Source organism: Rhinolophus sinicus, chromosome 8, assembly GCF_057876585.1.
Source record: "Rhinolophus sinicus isolate RSI-liver-muscle chromosome 8, RSI-T2T, whole genome shotgun sequence".
NCBI lineage: Eukaryota > Metazoa > Chordata > Mammalia > Chiroptera > Rhinolophidae > Rhinolophus > Rhinolophus sinicus.
Genome location: NC_142508.1, coordinates 10178726 through 10199530, shown reverse-complemented (window position 1 = coordinate 10199530; position 20805 = coordinate 10178726). Strand labels below are relative to the sequence as shown.

At 41.1% G+C, this 20805-nt stretch overlaps 1 protein-coding gene across 1 annotated transcript in view; it reads right to left on the bottom strand.

Annotated features, from left to right (window-relative positions):
• Positions 1 to 252: 252 nt before the first annotated feature.
• The window catches only part of ZC3HAV1 (zinc finger CCCH-type containing, antiviral 1), a 48170-nt gene continuing 27617 nt past the window's right edge, over positions 253 to 20805 (bottom strand). Inside the window, exons 9-14 of the mRNA XM_019750407.3 lie at positions 18496 to 18616; positions 15257 to 15359; positions 11311 to 11401; positions 10390 to 10520; positions 9890 to 10023; positions 253 to 3679 (exon numbers count right to left, since the gene is read on the bottom strand). Coding sequence (XP_019605966.3) covers positions 3417 to 3679; positions 9890 to 10023; positions 10390 to 10520; positions 11311 to 11401; positions 15257 to 15359; positions 18496 to 18616 — 843 coding nt within the window. The 3' untranslated portion in view covers positions 253 to 3416. The remainder of the gene's footprint in view (positions 3680 to 9889; positions 10024 to 10389; positions 10521 to 11310; positions 11402 to 15256; positions 15360 to 18495; positions 18617 to 20805) is intronic.

Below are 20805 nucleotides of genomic sequence, written 5' to 3'. Positions count from 1 at the left end.
CCTCCATCACCAGTGCCCTGCCTTTCCGTGGCAGTGTGCTGAAGGCTCCTTGGTCACTGAGTCCTGGAATGATAAAGCTGGAAGAGACAAAACACATCTTCTATCCCCCACTGAATAAGCTGGTGCCTATCGTTTTGGAGATACCTAGAAATAAAGCAAATAAAGGCAGCAGAGCAAAATTAGTATTTATTTCTTTTTGTTAGTCTCAAATTGAGCTTGAAGAAGAACAGAAATAAAACTCAACTACTGAAATATAATTGTTGCACTGACTTTATTCAACAAAATGTATGCAAAGTTATCAGCATAGCAAGCATTCAGCATTGTGGCACAATGAACAAGACAAGTTAACCTGGCCCTCAAGGAGCTTACATTCTAATGCGGAAAGCAGACAACTTCAAGTTGGGTAGATACTGAAAATGAATACAGCAAGGCACAAAGTATTTTTTTAAATGGGGATTTGGGAAGCAATCATCCAGTCTAATCTACAGGACTCCTTATGGAGGTAACAAGCTAATCTCAAGATGCTAGCTATCAACTGAGTCAGTGATTTTCATGTATTTTTGGAATTGATAAGTAGTTGGTTTCACGATAATTGAGGATTGTCACTGGCATTGAGTGGATGCAGCCAGAGATGCCATGTTTCCCTGAAAATAAGACCTGGCAGGACCATCACCTCTAATGCATCTTTTGGAGCAAAAATTAATATAAGATCCAGTCTTACATTATATTATGTTATATACGACCGGGTCTTATTTTCCGGGAAACACGGTAGTAGAAGTCCTGCAGTGTATGGGTTAGCGCCATACAACGAAGAATTATTCTGTACCTATACGACTTTTTAATGTCCTGCCGGACATTTATTTAGGACCTACAGCTCGACTAAGAAATATAGTCAATCTATAATTTGTTTTGTCCTATTATCCTTATTTAAAATAAGGTACTTTCGCTCTTTCCCTTACCATATACAGATAAGGTATATGGTCTGTTATGACTTACCCTAATACTGGTCTTCATTCTAGTATCACCCATACTTCTTATCTTTCATTTTTCTGTACTTCTTTACAGGAAGCAGCCTCTGTCGACTCCTAAATTCAAACCTATTCACTATAAGTAGGAGTAAATATCTATTTCATGATGTCATATAGCGTAGTCATGCCTGAGCACTTATTTGTGGAAATTCAGTTTATTTGTATTACAAATTTCTTTCCTTTTGTTTCTCCATTATAGTAAGAGTTAAGGCAGTAAATTGATTTGTAAAGAAATGTATGTGTGTAAGTAGATTGTATTATCTATGAATCATCTCAGAACAGCAAAGGGGATGTTACAAAAAATCTGCTCTGAAAAAGGTGACTAGATCTGATTGGGTTTGTGTTGTCAGTAACTGGGAGTAGGGGAGGGTGCTCCTAGCATTTAGTATGTGAGAGCCAAGTGTGCTGAACATCTGGCAATACATCGGACAGTTCCTCAGTTAAGGAATTATTCTGCACCCTATACGAATTTTGAACGTCTCACACTAGACATTCGTGTATGACCTACAGCTCGTCTGCAAACATATATTTCCTCGTTTTCTCCATTTCGACAACCTGTCAATTTTGTTGCATAGTATCTTTATTTCAATTAAAACTATTTCGTTCTTATAGAAATAAGTATTAACATATGCAAACAAGTTATTGTATCACAAGTTTTTATTCTAATGTCCACTCATATCCCTGCTGTTTCATTTTCTCATACTTCTTTGTACAAAATAGCTTCTGATCTACTTTAAGTTCAATTTATTCATTGTAAGTAAATGTAAACAGCTGACTACTTAATTGTCCTTTATTATAGCCATGTCCAATTTATGTCCCTTTTATGTTAATATTAATTTTATTTCATTTTCAATTTATTTCTAAAATTGTGTGTAGGTGAAGTGTATTACCACTGAATCTCTGCAACATGAGGGTCAAGACCAGGAAATGAAAACTCCAAAATAGAAACTACCATGAAAAAAAAAATAAGTGAATGACAGTAACTATTTGTGGCAAGCCTCTCAGAAACTAACCCTACGCTAAAAAAAAATCTCTACACATTCGTTACTATGGAATCCTTTAAACTAAGGAGTTGTGGCACGCTGATCAAAAAAATCTGACTAATATAATATCTCTAATGCTAATTAATATTTGTAACATGTCTGCTGGAAGGCACAATAGCAGATTTTGGCGACGGGCATGGAATGTTGAAGAAGGAAATTGAAAGGAAAAGCCCGATTCAGAATAAGGAAGGAACTCTTGGTTCAGGCACTTCAACTGCTCTAAAGACTGTACTATAATTTTATACAATCCGTTAAATTTAGAAAAAGAAGCCCCTTCAGGTGCAAGGCCTGACTGAGGCATTATTCTCTTTGTTCTGATTCTATGCTCACCAGGAAACGAATCTCGCCTCCTTAGAGGGCCCATCCTTCAATAGTCTGGGCCTGTTCCTAACGCCTAACGCCTGTGAGCCTCATCTGCCACAGCCATCGACTACAGTAGGACTCAGGTTTATCAGTCACGCTTGTGTGACTTTGGTTAGTACAACTCAGTACTCCCAAAATACAGACATTTCGTGAAAGACGGACCTGAAAAAAGTCTGCTCTGGACTTCTACTGAGTAAGTTATAAATGTCTACTTTGCCATAATTATGTAAAGAACCCAAATGGGCCATTAACTCCCGGTTGGTTGCTTCTCTCTGAGCCACAGTGGGCAGCTCTTTAAATTGAATTCCAGAGTCAACCTAGATGGAGTCCCCTAAATAAGTGTAGAGATAACGAAAGGTATGCCCTGACTCAGTTTCACCACAAAGGCACACTCCTGCAGCGATGTAATAGCATTTAAATTACCTTCATTATTTCCCCCCACATATTCCTAAGTATTCCCCCCCGACACAGAACTTTTCACAATCGTCCATCCAATCTGATGTCCTTATTTCAAAAGGCATTTTTAGATGTCTCTCCAATTTCCCAAATTCATTTTTTTTCAATTTAACTAAAACGAAACTATGCCATACAGTAAACTAAAAAAGTAGTTGGGACAGAAAGTTGCAATTACAGAAGTTTTAGCAATCGGTCTTTGCCAGTTACATTAAGACAGTGGTTCCCAAACTCTATGACACATTTGAATCCTCAGGGGATTTCAAAAATAACCGCTTCCTGGCTCTCACCCCCCCCCCCCCCGAAACAGTGATTTAATTGGAATGGGGTACATCTTGGATATTGGAATTTTTTAAAGTTTCCAGCTGATCAAATGTACAGCAAAGTTTGGGAACCATTCAGCTAAGGCACATTTGCTGACTACACGAGGAAATGTAAAATAGCGTATGTAACTATTATCTGGGGTAATCTGGTTTTGTAACTGAACCGAAGGGTGACGGCACCCGTGATGACGATGTAGTCGTCATTTCTAACTAATCACACAGGCTTTGTCTCCTGCGGTATATTCGATCACATATTCTGGGTAAATCTGATCTTTCTGAAAGATGACAAAAACGGAGGGATTCAACCTTGTATCCACACAGCTGTCATACGGTGGAGGAGGATGCGTGTAACTCTTTTGTCCTTCAATATACTCTCCAACCAGGACTCGGGCTACAAACATAACGATGTATTTGGGATCACACTGGCAATTGTTATGGGCAGAGATGGCATCTTTTGTGAAGTAATTTCCTAGAAATCATAATAATAATAAAAAAAAAGGTTAAGAATTATAAAAGAACGTATGCAGTTTGAAAGATTATTTACACATCAGATGATGGGCGTTGACTAAGTATACGTCAACAATACCTTACTGATACTTACAAACTTTCCTTTGTACTTACAAAAACAGGTTTATTATACAAGTGAATGTGAATACGGTGTATAACCCTACTGAAATAACAGCAACAGTTGCTACTGTGCAGGCCTCACAGTGATGGGGAAAGCCAGCGGGTACCAGGACTAAGTGGCGATATCACAGTGGCCCCAGTCCATGCAGTTCATGCAGGGTGAGTTGAACTGTAACTGTTGAACTAAAGACATTCCAGCAGAGCCCATTTAATATAAGGGACAAAGGTCATTTACTACTGATGGGAGAGTCCTAGAAAATGTGAAAGGGAGAGTTGTAGCATGAGCCAGCAGTTGACCCTGGCAGAGCTTGTCAAAAACAGATGATCGAGCCATCATCCTGAACTCTAAAACAACCTCTGCTAATCGCTGATGTTTCCATACTCGGCAGACCGACAATTGCCCGACAAATTAAAATTTCCTAGTTTTGTCATTGCCAGCTGCCTCCCTGCCCTTTTAAAGGAAATAAGTACATATTGCAAATTCTGATTTTCTATGCAGAAATTAATACATAAAATGAACCTGTATTTACAGTAACAAATGTGTTGATACTTTTTCATTTATTTTGTTTGTTCAACTACATTTAGAATAAAAAATAAGTCCTATTTGTCTTAACAAGCAGTTAGCGGCTTCGTAGGGATTCTCACATCTGTTTCTATGCATTTACATACCTATACGCAAATATACTCGGTTTTATTTTTCATTTATTTGTTCATAAATAGGTCTATATGAATTGTTCTACAGCTTTTTTTTCCACATTAGTCCTAGAAATCTTGCTATCTCAGTACAGCTAACCCCACCTTGTTCTTTTTAATGGCTGTATAGGATTCCATTGTATGGATTATCGTATTTAATTTAACCACTCCTGTATGGATGAAAACATGGTTGATTCCACTTTTTTGCTATTACCAAAAACTTCTAAATAAGTGCTTCTAAAACATCCTGGTAAATATGCTTTTGAGAACCCATATAAGTAGTTCTGTAGAACAGACTGCAAAACTATAGGGGCTGAGTCAAGGGACAGGAGCATATTAAATTTTGACAGATACTGCAAATTTCCCTCTAAAAATTTTAACACCAACAATGAAGAAAGTCCTGTTTCTCCACTTCCTTGCCACTATGGATATTGTCCATCCTTACAATCCTGGGCAAAAAAAAAAAAAAAAAAACTGATTTGAATATATATTTCTCTGAAGACTGGTGACATTGAGCATCTTTTCATATGCTCTTTGGCATATTTCATAAGCTTTTTCATTTTTTTTTCCCTATTATATTATCCAATATAGTATCTTTTCCTCACCGATGTGTGACCAAAACAAGCCTACATTCGGAAGACACTAAGTCCACTGGGATCTTTTTACAGGGTTTTGTTTTATAGTGGGCCAGTAGGTAACTGGAAAATGACCATGACAAATAAAATCCATCAACCCACCACATTTCTACTTGGCCACCCACTCACTCCACCTCTGTCATTGCCAATGGCCCCAGCTCCTCAGTTTTAACGGACCAACAATTACAGCTGCTCTGCTATAGCCTCCATGAGCAAACGAGGGTAGAAGCTGTGCGTTCTTTGTATTATTTCTCACTGTGATGGGTATCCGCTACATATTCTGGACCCCACTACCCATCTCTCTACATCATGGTACAGTTATACCTCAATTCTTAAGTGTCTGCAAAGAGCTATTCCTTTTAACATCAATTTCCAGAATGTCTTATCAATTTAAGCTGTTTTGGAAAGTAATCTTTGTATAGCATATACATTTCTCTGATTTAAAAAAAATAGAACAAACTCATTTTACCCCTTTACTGATGCGGCAGATATAGGTGTTCGTTCTGATACATGATGTTACCACACAGAGCCGCCCCCTGCAATTACTAACAGGACACAACCACTGCTCCTATACACAGCATGAGAAAAACATGTTAGGCTGTGTTTGTGTCTGGCAGATCATTTTTCCTCATTCCCCACTTAAAGGCTGTTCACTTTCTTCGTGCTGCCTGCTTCTAGCGTCTCTTTATTCCCACACTTGCTGGGCTGAGAGAGAAAAAAAAACATACCACTGTTTCTGAAATAAGACTAAGTGGATTCTGAGAAGCTCCTAAGGATAAACATACATGATCTTCAGTATAGGAATTTTATGACAGCAACCCAAGCTGCCCTAACACAGTTGTTCATTCTTTCAGATTCTGAGCTATATTCCAGAAAGCTAACCTTTCCAGATAAGTGAATTCCAGTTATGCATGTAAAAGGTATAAAGTAAATAGTATGGAGTTAAGTTAAAAATAGATTTGACTCAAAGCAAATGGAATTAAATCGATAGACGGGAATTCCACCCATATTTTTCTTCAGTGTGCATTTTAATTGCTTAGTAAAGCCATAAAACCTATTTCCAACATTCAGAGACAGTTGTACATACGTTTTTAATGAGTTACTTTTATACTTATTCAATTCGTTTTTTCTTTTTCTATCTTGTAAGAAAGACTGAGTGATTTGATTCTTCGATTATTTTTGTTTATCAATGATAATTGAATGAAAGACTTATGAAGTCAGTGAAAAACGATTCTTTATATAGGAATTATAGATCTTTGGAGGATATCTTTACTTCTCTCCATTCAGAAGAGTAACCATTACTCTAAACAACTGACTTTTAAAATGAGGCGCCAGTTGTTTTTAAAGCGTGCTTATATAATCTGGAACCTACATTTGCTTAAATGATCCAAGCCTACACCCCAACCTTACAGAGCACTCTCCTAAGACCTGGACTCTTGTTTTGTTGCAAATACTTCCAGGGACTAGATCCCCTGAACCCCAACACCCCCTCCATCCCTCTGCCACTACCTGGGTCTAGGCCACCCTCAATTCTCGCCTGGAGTCTTGAAACAACCTCTTAATGTTCTCTCTACCCAGCCTTTCTTCATAACATACAGTCCTCACGTCACTCCTTCCTAAAGCCATTGATGGTTTTTGGTTGCTCTCAGAAGAAAGATCCATCCCCTTAGCATGGCTTGTAACGTCTTTCAGGACCCGACCCCAACCTACCGCTCCCGCCTCATCTGCTGTCACTCCCACCACACCTGAAACGTGCTCTGCTATCCCTGGCCTTTGCTAATCTCTCGTCTTCATAAATGTAATCTTCTCTCATCTTTTATTTTATTTTATTTTATTTTTGGCTAGTTAGCTTTTGTTTGTCCAACAGGTCACACTTAGATTTCACAATATGCTGATTTTCTGTAATCTACATGATTCATTTTTTTCATTCACTCAATATAATTGATGTAATGGGAAAATACTGTTGAAAACATTGTGCTGGGTGGAGTTTTTTTTTGTGATTTTTGTATACATAACCATCTTTCATTGCCAGACGCACTATCTGTCTCAGATTTAGACTCACTGGAAGGAATATATAAGGAAAAAGAATCATGATCAGCTTTTGTTGACCAAAATAGGATCTAGAAACGCACTGCAATAAACAACAGGCTTTGTTAACTAGGAAAAAAAAAAAAACTGAATAAGACCGGAGAAAGGAGCCCTCTCTATGTTGAGAGGCAAAAAGAGTCAAGTTGGCTCTGACTCAGTCATCCAGGGGCTTCGGGCCCCAGCACACTGAGCCTGGCTAAAGTTGACAGGAGTCCAGCGACAGAGGGAAGCGTGTGTCTCACTTCCTGTGTAGAACACCAACGTTCCAATTCTCTGCGGATTCTTTGGGATATTCTCCATGGAACCCATGTTTATCTTCAAAAGTAATTATTTTTGTTTCTTTCTTTCTAACCACGTAGCATCTTCATGGACCTGGGCTGCAGAATCCTGGGAGGTTTTATAGATGTAATGCTGTGCAGGACCCCATATCTTAAATATGCTCCCTGGCCTTCCATGCTGCCCTTTTGTCCTCTTGAGTCCCATTGGTGCCACAACAGTCCTTTGCTTAGCTACTGCTCAAGCAGGGGCTTCTTTTTCTAATTTCACCTTCTTCTGCTTTTTATTGAAATCTAAGTTTTTATAATGTCCTCTGTAGAGTTGTATGGTTTTTACTTAACTGCTGTGGTTTTTATCTTCATTCCAGACTGGTCAGTGCTAGCACAAGGATATAGCTCTTATGAAGCCTCTTAACTAACCTGTTTTCCACTATTCTCCTCCATCTCCCCGATACCCGCTTTCCAAATTTGGTTTATCAAGCTGCTGCCCAGAGCCCTTCTATCTTTCCAGGCATATGCTACTTGCTCAGCACCCCTCAAACACAGTCACATACGAAAGCGTGCAGATAACAGCCTCCCCAGAGTGGGTTCACACGTGCACTGGGGGCTTTGCTTTCCCTCAGAGAGCAGCAGTATCTTTGAGTCCTACCACTTGGCCTCTTCTAGGATAACTGCTTGACCTTTGTAAGAATATGGGCCCAGTGATTCACACCAGTCTCTCTAGCCAGGACTAGTAGCATCATGAGTGATGGGAATGGAAAGCTGACATTAAAAATAAGTACACACAAATCAAAAACCCCTCCTAATTCTCTGTAACAAGAGACGGGCCAAGGACCTTCACGAGGGAGGGAGGCACGGGAAAAAGGTGAAATTCCTCAAGAAGCACCTTGCCTGTCTGTGAGAACTGTACACTACATCCCAGCTGGACAAGGGTATTTTCTTGGCTGTCAACAACTCTCCCCTTTCACCAAGTTAAAGGAAAATGATAGCATGTGAGTAACACTATCAAACCATCAAAATATATTTCAGAGGGCTTCAGTACTCTTCTGTTTATAAAAAAGGAGAAACACACTAAGCTCTCATGTATGTCACCATCAGAGCCAGTTCTGGCCCAAACTGCGGACACATATATATGCATTGTATTTCCATTTTCTAACATAGATAAATGAGTTCTGACACTAGAGAGACTTTGAGAAACTGATGGATTTAAATTTCACACATGTTGTATTTCACTCAAGATGGCGACCCCACTTTCCGCAAACTTTTGGTAAGTTTTCGTGATGCCTCTAAACTTAATAAACTTATGAAATTCTCATCAAGTCATCTCCCAGCTTCAAACCCTTCATTAGCTTCTGATGCCCTGAGGGTCAAGTCTGAATTCTTGCCTGTGTGGCCATATTTGGCACCACTTGTCTCTTCCTCGCACGCTAAGTCTCCCAGGCAGATGAACCCCACTGTACGCCTTTCCTTGGGAACACCTCTCCAGCCAGGTTAGTGTTCACAGGTCCTGTTCTTTTCCTCTACAACAGCTGTATACTTGCAATCATTTAATTAATTATGTGAAATAATTAGGGAAGGTCATGCCTAGTGTGTTCACCACTGTGTTCCCAGCACCTAGCATATAGCAGGCACTCAAAGCATTTTTTGATGGACTGATTGGCTTCTTGCTTTTTTTTTTTTTTGGGGGGGGGGTTGAATTTAATCTTAGTTGTATTAGTTGAGCCCACTTTGAAACTTGGTAAACTATTACTTGTTCCCTTAAGATGAGAGATTCTTGGTTTTTTGTTTGTCTCTAAGAGTTGCGTGAAGGAGTTTAGGAGCAAAAAGAAAAGAGCTAAAAAGATTCTGTGTGAGAGCAGACTGGTGCTACTTTAGTCCCCAGGTGACCCCAGCGCGGCCTGAGATAAGAAGAGGCCTCTTCTCCCACCTTTGATTAAAATCCATCAGTGGCAATACAGGTGGCTTGAAGTGGCCACTTCAAGTAGCTTTGCAGGGATGGACATAGGTCAAGAAAAGCCATGGCCAGAACTGAGTAGCAATGGTAGAAAACATAGTCAACAAGTGAAGTACCCAGCAAGCATGTCTAAGACTCTTTGGACCACCCCCCTGGACTGCCAAAAAGAACCAAAAAACAAAAGCCTGGAAGACAGGAGCCAGGCTAAGGTACAGCAGTCAAATCCCAAGTCAACTTACCACTCGAATTTGGGCACTTAAGGTTAAGGTTAGCTTATTTTCTCTCCATGACTGTGAAAGCCTGAACATTCTGGTTCGTACAAAATAATCACAAATACCTCGTAACAGAAGCATGTATAGAGCTGAGTTATGACTCTACAAGCTAGGCTTCTCCATGTCAGCACAAACCTTTTCCATATTTGGTTTCAGAAGTTCCATGCAGGATCCAGTCAAAATTATTCGCACAGATATACTCCACATTGGTGCGGCCTACTGCACAAAACAACCTTTTTTCGTTTGTCTTCGTCATCTTCATTTTTCTCCTAATACAGGAAATATGAAACTTAACACCAAGAACATTCCTCTCCTACTCTGGTTAATAACATTACTCCCAACTATAGTCTAATCATCTTAAAATTTCATTTCACCAGCGTTCAGAATGGAGCTACTAACATGAAGGCAATAGCTATAAAGAAAAATTATGATCAACTTTTAAATGATAAACATATGAAAACATTGAATTGTGAAACTAAAGCTGAAAGAGAGAAGCTCAAGTTTACACGATGAAAACTAGAGATGGAAGAAACTGCTGACTAATAAAAGAAACCAGTGAATGTAAACCTTAAAGGGTAGCTCTTAACTAATCTTTTCAAACTTTACGTAAAGAAACTTCATCACGTGGCACCAACCTTTCAAAAGCATCCAAGAGCTCTGCGTTCTTGATCTTCCTTATCTTTGCAATAGTGGCATTTTTCATGGTTGCTTTAAAATGCTCGCTTATGTTGGTATATTCGGGATACTGGATATTGATCTCTGATAACTAAAAACATATAAACATGTGAAACAGGAAACATTTAAAGCATACGATGTCCACATGTGTGGCCCCCCCTATACCATGGGGTATCCTTGCCAAACCTATGAAAGCAGGTGGGGTAAGCTGGCATAGGTTTCCCCATATAGCAGCTCATTCTAGTAATGAATTAGCTGGTACTGGGCCTACCTGTTCAGGCTGAGTTATGGCTAACAAAGCATTATGCCTAATGTCAAAGGGAGGCCCCCCCGAGTTGTCTGATTTAGTCCAGTGACCTAGAGAGTTCTTTGTCTCAAGCCAGTGCAGGGGCAGAGGCATTGGAGATGCCCATGGAGCCCAAATAAAGCGGCGTGCACCCCAAAATGGAGTACGATGTGGAGAGTAAACAATATAAGAAGACTTGCCCCAACCAGGCTAGTCTGTGACAAGGTGAGGCATAGTTTGCGTATCTCCCCTTGAAACCATCTGTATACCTCCAACTAATGAACAAGTCACTTTTACTCTCCGCATTTCAGGGTGTTCATCCATAAAGTCAGATACTAATATCTATCTCACAGGGTTGTTGTGAGGCCTGCCCAAATGACATCCTGTGTGGCTGGACTCTGGAAACAACGGGGCCCCCTGCAGAGGGTGGTCACCTTCTGGGGAAGTGACACACTCGATCACCATTTAGATGTCTGCCTTTGCATCTTGATCCAAGAGTTTTCATTCTTTCATTCGAACAAATACACACATCTGTAGCAAAGTACCTTTCCCTACCTTTAAATAATTCCCCTAGCAAACAGTAAAAGCCAAGTACCTCGTATTTTTTCAAGGATGGGGTGGGAAAGTTCCGCAGATCAGGAGGTGTCGCAGTTAAAGGCTCTGACTGGATCGGCGCCGGCTGAGGGCTACAAATAAGAAAGAGTAAGAATTCACTTGGTTCCCTATGCCACATGCCCAAGGGATTTTCGGTCCTTAACTTTCAGCCAGTAAGCAAAGGTTTCTCAGAGTTTTTCTTTGAACACATCCCTGCATGTTTGTGATACAGATGTACCAGTCACCATGCTTTTAAAAAACGCAGAATTATTCATTCTTTGGTAAATTAATTAAGTACGATTTCCCCCTTCATTTAAAAGGTAAAAGCATGGGTTCTTTTTTATTATATTTTTCCTCAACCTTCAAAGGTCCTAATGGATTAGAATTGAGTGTGCCTTGCCGCTTCTTTGTCAAATGACAAACATTTAAGTATTAGGGGTAATAGAAGAAAGAATCCTGCTACCTATGAACTGCCTTTCAGGGTAACCAGACATAAGGAAAAATTCTTTTTTACAGACAATCACAGCTATTAATTACAGAAGAATTGACAGAATTAGAAAACCAGTATTTTGCAATCCCTAATGAAATAACGAGTCTAAACAGTGATCATGAATAGCTACGAAAACCATTAAGTGAAAGATCAGATGAGAAAGATACTGGAGGAATTAGGTTGAAATGACCTGAACCCACTTTCCCATCTTCATCACTAAACACAGGAAAACCAGACATTATGTACCTCTTAATAATATGTGACAGGAAGTGCAAAGCACCACTCACAAAGTACTCTTGACCCAAAATGGAACCTGGAATCTAATCAATCCTCTAAATCTAACCATCAATTCACAGAAGTTACATTCAAATGACCCCATGAGGATACAATTTGCTACATTTTGAATTTGGGAAATTCTTTTTTTTTGTCTTGTTTAAGGAGGGCACAGCTCACAGTGGCCCATGCGGGGATCGAACCAACAAACTTGGTGTTATCAGTCCCACGTCCTAACCAACAGAGCTCACCAGCCACCCCTCAGAAATTCTCAAGGACAAATCACCTCATATCTTTAAAAAAAAGGTTGAGGAGGGGAAACTGATAGATTAAAAGAGGCTTAAGAGATAAATCTAGCAAATAAATGTATATACCCTGTTTTGATAGAAATGGGAGTAAATCAATGGTAAAAAATTTTTTCAGGCAATGGGAAAAAATAGAACATGAACTGGGTATTAGATGATATTAAGGAATTGTCCATTTTGTTAGATGGGTTAATAGTATTATATGTTTTTTAAAACTCCTTATCTGTTAGATATACCCAAAGTATTTACAGTGATATGATATGTGTGGGATTTACATGAAAACGTTCCATCCAGCAAAAGAAAAAACTTAGAGAAAATGGTGGAGATAAATGAATCAAGAATGATAAAATACTGAATCATTGAAGTTGGTATTCTCACATGACCACTCCCACCCCTACGTACACAGAGATTTATTAGACAATTTTCTCTACTTTGTTTAAGTTTGACATTTTCCATAATGAAACATTACATTTTTTAAAACGCTTTAAGGAAAAACTTTTTAAAGGTTCCCTTGTGTAAAAATGAAGATTCTTTTGGAATGAGAGATTGGCCCCCATCCCCCCTGAATTGGTCTCGCACAGAGCAGATTACATCGCTTTAAGGTCCCCATTCACAACAAAGTGTGCTACAGTTCATGTGTCTTCGGTCGGACTGTGCAGGATAGAAATCACAGCCCTCATTCTATCCTAAGGCAAATGTGTCTCCTCTAGGCCGGTGACAGTGAGTGATTCATTCACTCACTAGCTCTTCACTTAGTATCACTATATACCTTCACTATGCAAAATACCTCAAGAGCTTCGAGGAGCTGATCATTGTTGCAGGAGAGGAAAGAGGGAGAGCTGTGCCGGGAAAGACAGTTACACCAATAACTGTATTTCAAGGTAAAGGGGAGAACTACTATAAGGGACTTACAAAATGTTACTGGAGGGAAAGGGAGAGGATTGGGGGACAGTCCCAAGTAAAGTTTGCACGGGAAAGTGGCATTCGGGGTGGGCCAAGAGAGATGCTGAATTCATATGAGGGATGGGGAAGATGTTCCCAGAGGTGGGGAAGAGCAAACGGAAAAGCACGAGGCAACTATGCCGTGGAAATTATTGATAGACAATCAACAGACGCCATGAAATATTTGGAAATGCTGCAAACCAATATCTTCCCTTGGAAAAATACATATGCACAGAAAGAATCATCCAGCCTGAAGTTAAAAAGGCACACAAATCTGGAGAGCTTCTGCTGTGCAGAAAGGCAACAAAGTATGGTCTCACTGGTTGCAACCAAATGGGAGTGTAAGAATTGTCTAAAAGTCAAAATTACAAGTTGCTTTAAGGAAATACAGTATACACAAAATTTTGTTAAGACATCCTGCCAGAACCATTTGAAGGACTAAGTAGCTGCTACAATGATCTCATTGAGTTGCCTGAATGAAAATGACACTCCCTTCTGGTCCTGCTCTGCTAAACACATAGCACTAACTCAAGTAGTTACTTCTATTGTCCATTCCACCAGATGTCTGGTGTAAGCTCCAACAAGGGCGTGAACTGTACTCCTCCCGCCATATTTTCACTTTATTCATTTGAATTTTAAAAGAACTAGAAGGGACCCTAAATGGCTAGGCCAATCTGACTCTATTCTTGGGAGTTTGACTTAAGAAATTCAGAGAAAATTAGGAAGCAGTGGCAGAAGGTAAGGCGGAGGGGATATGAAGATTGCAATTCTGAGGTTAAAACTGCCAAGCATTCGCCATAGAAAAGTATTAGGAGATATAAGCATAGAAATAGACATAAATATCTCTGGTGACTGAGACTGTTAACTGCAGGGGAATAAAAATAAGGAAAGCAGCTGACACTGACTGACCAGCTTGCCACGCTGGCCACCGTTCTGAGCGTCCCGAGTGTATTCACCCAGCAACCTTGACAAAGGTATTATTTTTGAGCCCATTTTATAGATGAGGGGATGCAGAGTGATTCATTTGTCCAAATTCACACAACGAATGCGTAGCAGGCAGAATCTGAACCAAGGAATGCAGATCAAGAGCCAGGGCTGGTAACCTGGCCACAGGCAGGGACCTGTGGACCAGGCCACTCAGGTTCTAAAGCAGAACTGGAACAGACTCCCATTCCCGAGGCCCTGATACAGCTCCGTTCCCGCCCTCACATTCCTGCGAAATGTTTTCCTTACTACACCCTGTTTACCCTTTCAGTAACTTCCCTTTTTCATGCAATACCTTAATTCTTATAACCAAAAGAACCTAATTAGAACGCGTTGATTTTGCACCTGCCTTGAAATCTGTTTTACATCTTTCAGGGGGGGAAAAAAATCCAAGTCCAAAAATGTTCATAAACAATGTCAATTTTACTGAGTTTCATGAGCAGACAGAGGAGAGAGTTACATTGAATCCCCCACCGCAAAATTTCCTTTCAAAAACCCCTTTTGTCAACTTTAGCTTTCTCCAAATCCCCTTGCTCAGGCAGCTACCTCAACCTGTTTTTTATTCCCATTTCTTTCTCAGTTTCCCACCCTCAATAAAATGTAGGCTACACAGAACTCACAGCAAAACCAAACCCAGTGCATTTGATTATTTCCCAGGCACACCCCATTAATCCAGCCATTCACAGCAAAAGAAGCTGAGGCCCACAGCAGCTCAGACTGGCCGGAAGTCCCCTGTGAGTTACAGGGGAAGACAGATTTCTTTTTCCACTATTCTTTCCGTCACAGATTGCTGCTTAAAAGCACCTTACTCATAGATAATGCAAAAGGACACTGCAATGCAACGCAACAGGAACATTTCAAGAAAACAGGCTCCGGATTCATGAGTGACTCGGCGAGATCAGTGTGTGACCATCTCAAACACCTGCCAGCAAGCAGTGCCTCAGAACACTTACTCTAGTCCACTTCTAATTTGCTCCACGTCCTGGGCAGACACAAATACTGGTCTTCGAACGACACCTCTTTGGGTCTTGGATTTGGTGTTTGTCTGAATCATCCCTTTAGACAGAAAAAAGAAAACCAGTAGGAATGAAGAATTAGTCCTAGAAAATGAGTTGTTGTTATTTTTCAGAGGCTAGTGACATAGCAAGTATTTGTGTCTGAACTGTACATGTACGAATAGAGACAATCCTGTTGGATGGAAATTGCTCATGATAAAAACTCGTTATCTTCGGGGCGGCCGGTTAGCTCAGTTGGTTAGAGCGCAGGGCTCTTAACAACAAGGTTGCCGGTTCAATCCCCGCATGGGCCACTGGGAGCTGTGCCCTTCACAACTAGATTGAAACAACGACTTGTCTTGGAGCTGATGGGTCCTGGAAAAACACACTTAAATAAATAAAAGTTTCAAAAACACACTTAAAAGAAAAGTTGCCTTCTAGTCTCAGTCCACATGCATTCATTGTTGTACTTAACATACACATTATTTTTTTAAAACTTTTCCATTGTTTTTTTTTAAACTTTCATCTTCACTGCCCTTTTTATAAGACCCAGAAAACAAAGAGATGAATGAGCATTTAGCAGTTAATCTAATCTTTAAATCAAAGTCAGATGATAAAGAATAAAGCTAGGGTCACCAGATAAGACATCAGCCATGTATGTGCCCTAAACCAGGCACCGGTGATTATGGGTTGGAATGCAGTTGATATATTTTTAAGGGTTTTTTTCTCCATCAAATGTGAAATGTTATTTACAGTTCATGCATGTTGTACACCTAGGTCCAAGCTGTAGCCGAAGTGATCTCTTTAAAAAGCAAATCATCATATATTGTTAGTGAGAATGTAAAATGGCACAACCACTTTGGAAAACCATTTGGCATTACCTTATAAAGTTAAGCATATACTGTCTATGTGATCCAGCAATCTCACTCCTGAAATTAAAACCTGTATATGCAAAGACTTTCCATTTGATTATTCCTAGTAGCGTTATTATAATAACCAAAAAGTAAAAACAACCCAAATATTCACGAACAGGTGAATGGATAAACCAACAATGGTGTGTGTGTGTGTGTGTGTGTGTGTGTGCGCACGCACACACATGCACATATCCTTACAATGGAATATTACTCATCAATGAAAAGGGAAGAATGACTTTTCACGTAACAACATACATAGATGAACCTAAAAAAACACTCTGAGTGAAAGAAGTCAGCCACATGCAGAGTACATACTACAAGACTCTATTTATATTAAGTTCTAGAATAGATAGAACAAATCTATAGCGACAGAAAGCAAATCATTGGGGGCGGGAGGAGTAGAAGACTGATGGCAAAAGGGCATGAGGAAACTTTTTGAATCAATGGGAACGTTCTATATCTTGATTAAAATAGTAGTGGGACGCATTTGTCAGCACTCATCCAACTGCACAGTTAAAATGCATGCATTTTACTGCAGCAATTATGCCTCAGTATAGGTGACGCAAAATGAACATAACAACACAAAGAGCCAATCAGATCATGGCGCAACCTTCTCCTGGTGTCCAGCTCAAAAAACATCCAAGTTTCTACGTCTGCTCTCTTCTTTTACAGACCTTCTTACTGTTCTTTGAACCCTCAGGCTTGACTGCAGCTTACAGCCTTAGTGCTAGGCTCCTCTCTCCTGGAGAGCCCTCCTTCCCTTCCAAAGTTTCCTCCTCCAATAAAAGTAGGCACTTTCCCGTGACTCTTCCCTTCTCTCGCTGCTTCTTCACATGGCTCCTTTCCCCGATAGCTATAAGCTCTTTCTGAAATTGCCTGGTTTGCCAGCATCTAGAACAATGCCTGGCATACAGCTGATGCTCCGGTACTAGTTTAATGAATGGGCGAATATAAGAAATAGACAAAAAGAGTCTGGAACCCTGCAAACTGCTCTGAACTGCTTTCTATGAAGCCAGTGAACAAAATTACTGGTCAAATTGCTGCAGACGCAGGAACATTGGTTTTCATCTCTCCACCACCCTTTTACATTGTCAAAGTGACAGACTGTCACCAAAAAGTTTTAACTTACGTCATTTTTAATTTCACGAGCCAACAGAGGAGAGTTTTATTTTCCTCTGTTGCCTTCTAGTCTCAGTCCACACGCATTCATTGCTGCACTAAACGTGCACATTATTAGTTTTTAAAATCTTTTCCATTGTAAATATAACATACAAATAGAAAAGTGCAGAAACACAAATTGGGGGTTCTGCCTTTTTCATTGAGCAATATCAAATGTTGCTTTCACTACGTACTAGTTTTCATAATCATAATTTTTAACAATGACCCAATACTCCACTGAAATTTAATACCCAATTTGTTTAGCCACTGGCCTACTGATACACAGGTTATTCCTCTAGTTTAGCATATTTTACTATCTCTTGACAGGTATCGCCAGGTTGCTTTCCAAAAGAGTTGGTACAATGGTCCTTCAAAGCTACACTAGTTAACACACAGTAATTGGTAGTGGGCCTAAATCTCAGGTACCACCTGGGAAGGTCAAGGACCTTTAAAGCTCCTGCAGGGTTAGGGCTCGTCCTGAAAAAGCAAGTGTCAGCCCACAGGCAGGGAGTGAGTGTCCCAGGGGTGCAGCCTACAGGACAGCACATTCAGAGGGAGGGCTGTCCTGCTCTGATTTCTCACTAAACACAACAGACTGGGACAAGCTAAACGGAAGACCTTTCCGTGTAACTGAGACATGGAGGAAGGGAAAGTCTTTGGAAAAGGTGATGGATGAAACCACTGACCTAGATGATGATGCCTAGAAGGAAAAGCATGGTTCTAATCTAAAGGCACCCACAGGCCCAGGGTCTCTGCTGGAGTCCTCAGCACCTGAAAATTCTGCCTCAGCCTGAGAAGCAGCACACCTGGAATATGCAACTTAGAATGGCAGAGCTGGAAGTACCCCCTTGAGTCCAATCCCCTCATTTCACAGATGAGGGACCTGAGAGCACAAGAGGCCAGGTGCTCCTCCCAGGGTTACACAGCCACTGTGGGTCAGAGCCAAGGCTTTAGAGCACAGCTCTTCTGACGGCCAAAGGCAGCCAGACCCCAGACTGCTACTGGTCTTGCTAAAAAGAATCTGGGTCCTGGGTGCAGCATGGACGCCCGCTCTGCTCCCCGTCCTATGTGTCCACCTCAGGCGGGAATCCAGTGACACACGCCACCAGCAAACACAAAGCTTACCTTGGAAACTCAGCTCGTAGTTCTGTGAGCCCACCTGAAACGTCACAATTCCCCTGGGACAGAACTGGAACAAAGACTCCAGGTAGGAAGAGTCGACGGTCGAAATTTGCTGATTGCCTTTCTAATTAAAAAAAAAAAAAGAAAAAGTAAAGACTTCAGGGTGGGCTTTTAAGAAATCTCTGCCACTGTTATCTTTTCTTCCTTTTTTTTTTTTTTTTTTTTTAACTTTTTACTAATTTTAAGTGTGTTTTTCCAGGACCCATCAGCTCCAAGTCAAGTAGTTGTTTCCATCTCGTTGTGGAGGGCGCAGCTCACAGTGGCCCATGTGGGGATCGAACTGGCAACCCTGGTGTTATGAGCATCGCGCTCTAACCAACTGAGCGAATCAGCCGCCTCTCTACCATTGTATGTTACATAATTTTATTTTAGCCATGGAATTGAAAGAAGAATGCACCTTGACTCTCCAAGCAGATTGTAAAGTGTTCCAGGTTAGGGCCACGTCCCACTCTTTTGTAAAAGTCTCCTCCACCCTGGGGCTAGGAGAGAAAAGTCTACCCTGTAGAAACTGTAAGCCTGAAAAAACAGCTCTTTGCAATAATCTTTTTACACTTGTCATAAAATATGACTCAAGTGTACTGAGCAACTGAGACCCACAGTGTGAACATCGTGGACGCCAATCAACACTCTGGCCTGAAGGAGAACAGTGTAGCCATTTTACTCCATCATATGACGAGAAAGCACAGGGAGAGTTGCAGTGAGGCAGGTAGAGCTCCAGTAGGTGTACTGCTGTCCAAATGTAAATGACCGAGCCCCTCTCCTCTGCACTGAACCAGAGTAAGCAAACAAAACTGACTGAGTCTACAGTCAGTCCGTGACACTGAAAAAGCACTTCGATTTGCCACTGACTTGGGGCTATAAAAAATGGGGCAAAGAATACCCCCAAGGGCCGGCCCGGTGGCTCAGGTGGTTAGAGCTCCGTGCTCCTAACTCCGAAGGCTGCCAGTCCGATTCCCACATGGGCCAGTGGGCTCTCAACCACAAGGTTGCCAGTTCAATTCCTCGAGTCCCGCAAGGGATGGTGGGCTCTGTCCCTGCAACTAAGATTGAACACAGCACCTTGAGCTGAGCTGCCACTGAGCTCCTGGATGGCTCAGTTGGTTGGAGCGCATCCTCTCAACCACAAGGTTGCCGGTTCGACTCCCGCAAGGGATGGTGGGCTGTGCCCCCTGCAACTAGCAACGGCAACTGGACCTGGAGCTGAGCTGCGCCCTCCACAACTAAGACTGAAAGAACAACGACTTGAAGCTGAACAGGACCCTCCACAACTAAGATTGAAAGGACAACAACTTGACTTGGGGAAAAAAAAAAAAAAATACCCCCAAAATATAAACATAACCTATTTCTGATCACAGATATTTATGAAGGGGCTGAACATCAGAATGGGTGCGTAAAGGGAAGTGTGTTGATTCTAGCAAGGGGACAGGTTAGGCCACCATTCCACTATCCCCATGGTATGGCAGGGGTGGCAGCCTAGGGGCAGACTGGATGTTTAAACCCTTAATAGCAGGGGCTCCCAATATTTAATGGTGATACTTGTTCCTCGTGATCTAGAATGGAGAGGCTAATGACAGCAAAATCCTGCTGGCAGCCCCCAGTGGGGAGGGGCTCCCAGGTCCTTTAATGATACTGCAGACTCTGTAGCTTTCAGCTACAACCATCCTACTGCCCCTTCCCTAATACGATGCCTGCTGGATATACGGGAAGGGCACCAGAATGACAGCATCCAAGGAAAATGTCCGGAATGGAGGAGTGCCTGAACTCAGTCTCTTTAGCCTGGAGAAGAATATATAGAGTGGGGGCAGAAAAGCTGGGTAAATATACACACATAGGGCAAAGTGGTAATAAACTTGAATTGTGTTTCAGGAACCTGTATCCCTGCCTGATGCAAACCCCATGACTACCAGACTCTGCCCTCCTGTCACTCCTGCTATAGGTCCGTCCTATACTAATGCTGTCCAATTGGTCATCATTTCTCCCAAAACCATGTCCTCTCCGTCTCAACCATCTATGTCGGTACAAGTCCTGGTTAAGCACCATAATTTACATAAAAGGATATCAACTCTATCTTCCAGAGAGTCTACTGTCAAAGCATACGTACCTACACTTTTTTAACAAAATTTTCTGTTCTCCCATTTCCTACTAGGGAGGTTCTAACCTGGAAATCCGAATTGCCCAACTCTTACTAAGAATTCAGTTATAGGAAATAAAACCTGTAGGGCTCTGTCTGAAGGCTATACAGTCCACTCTTTT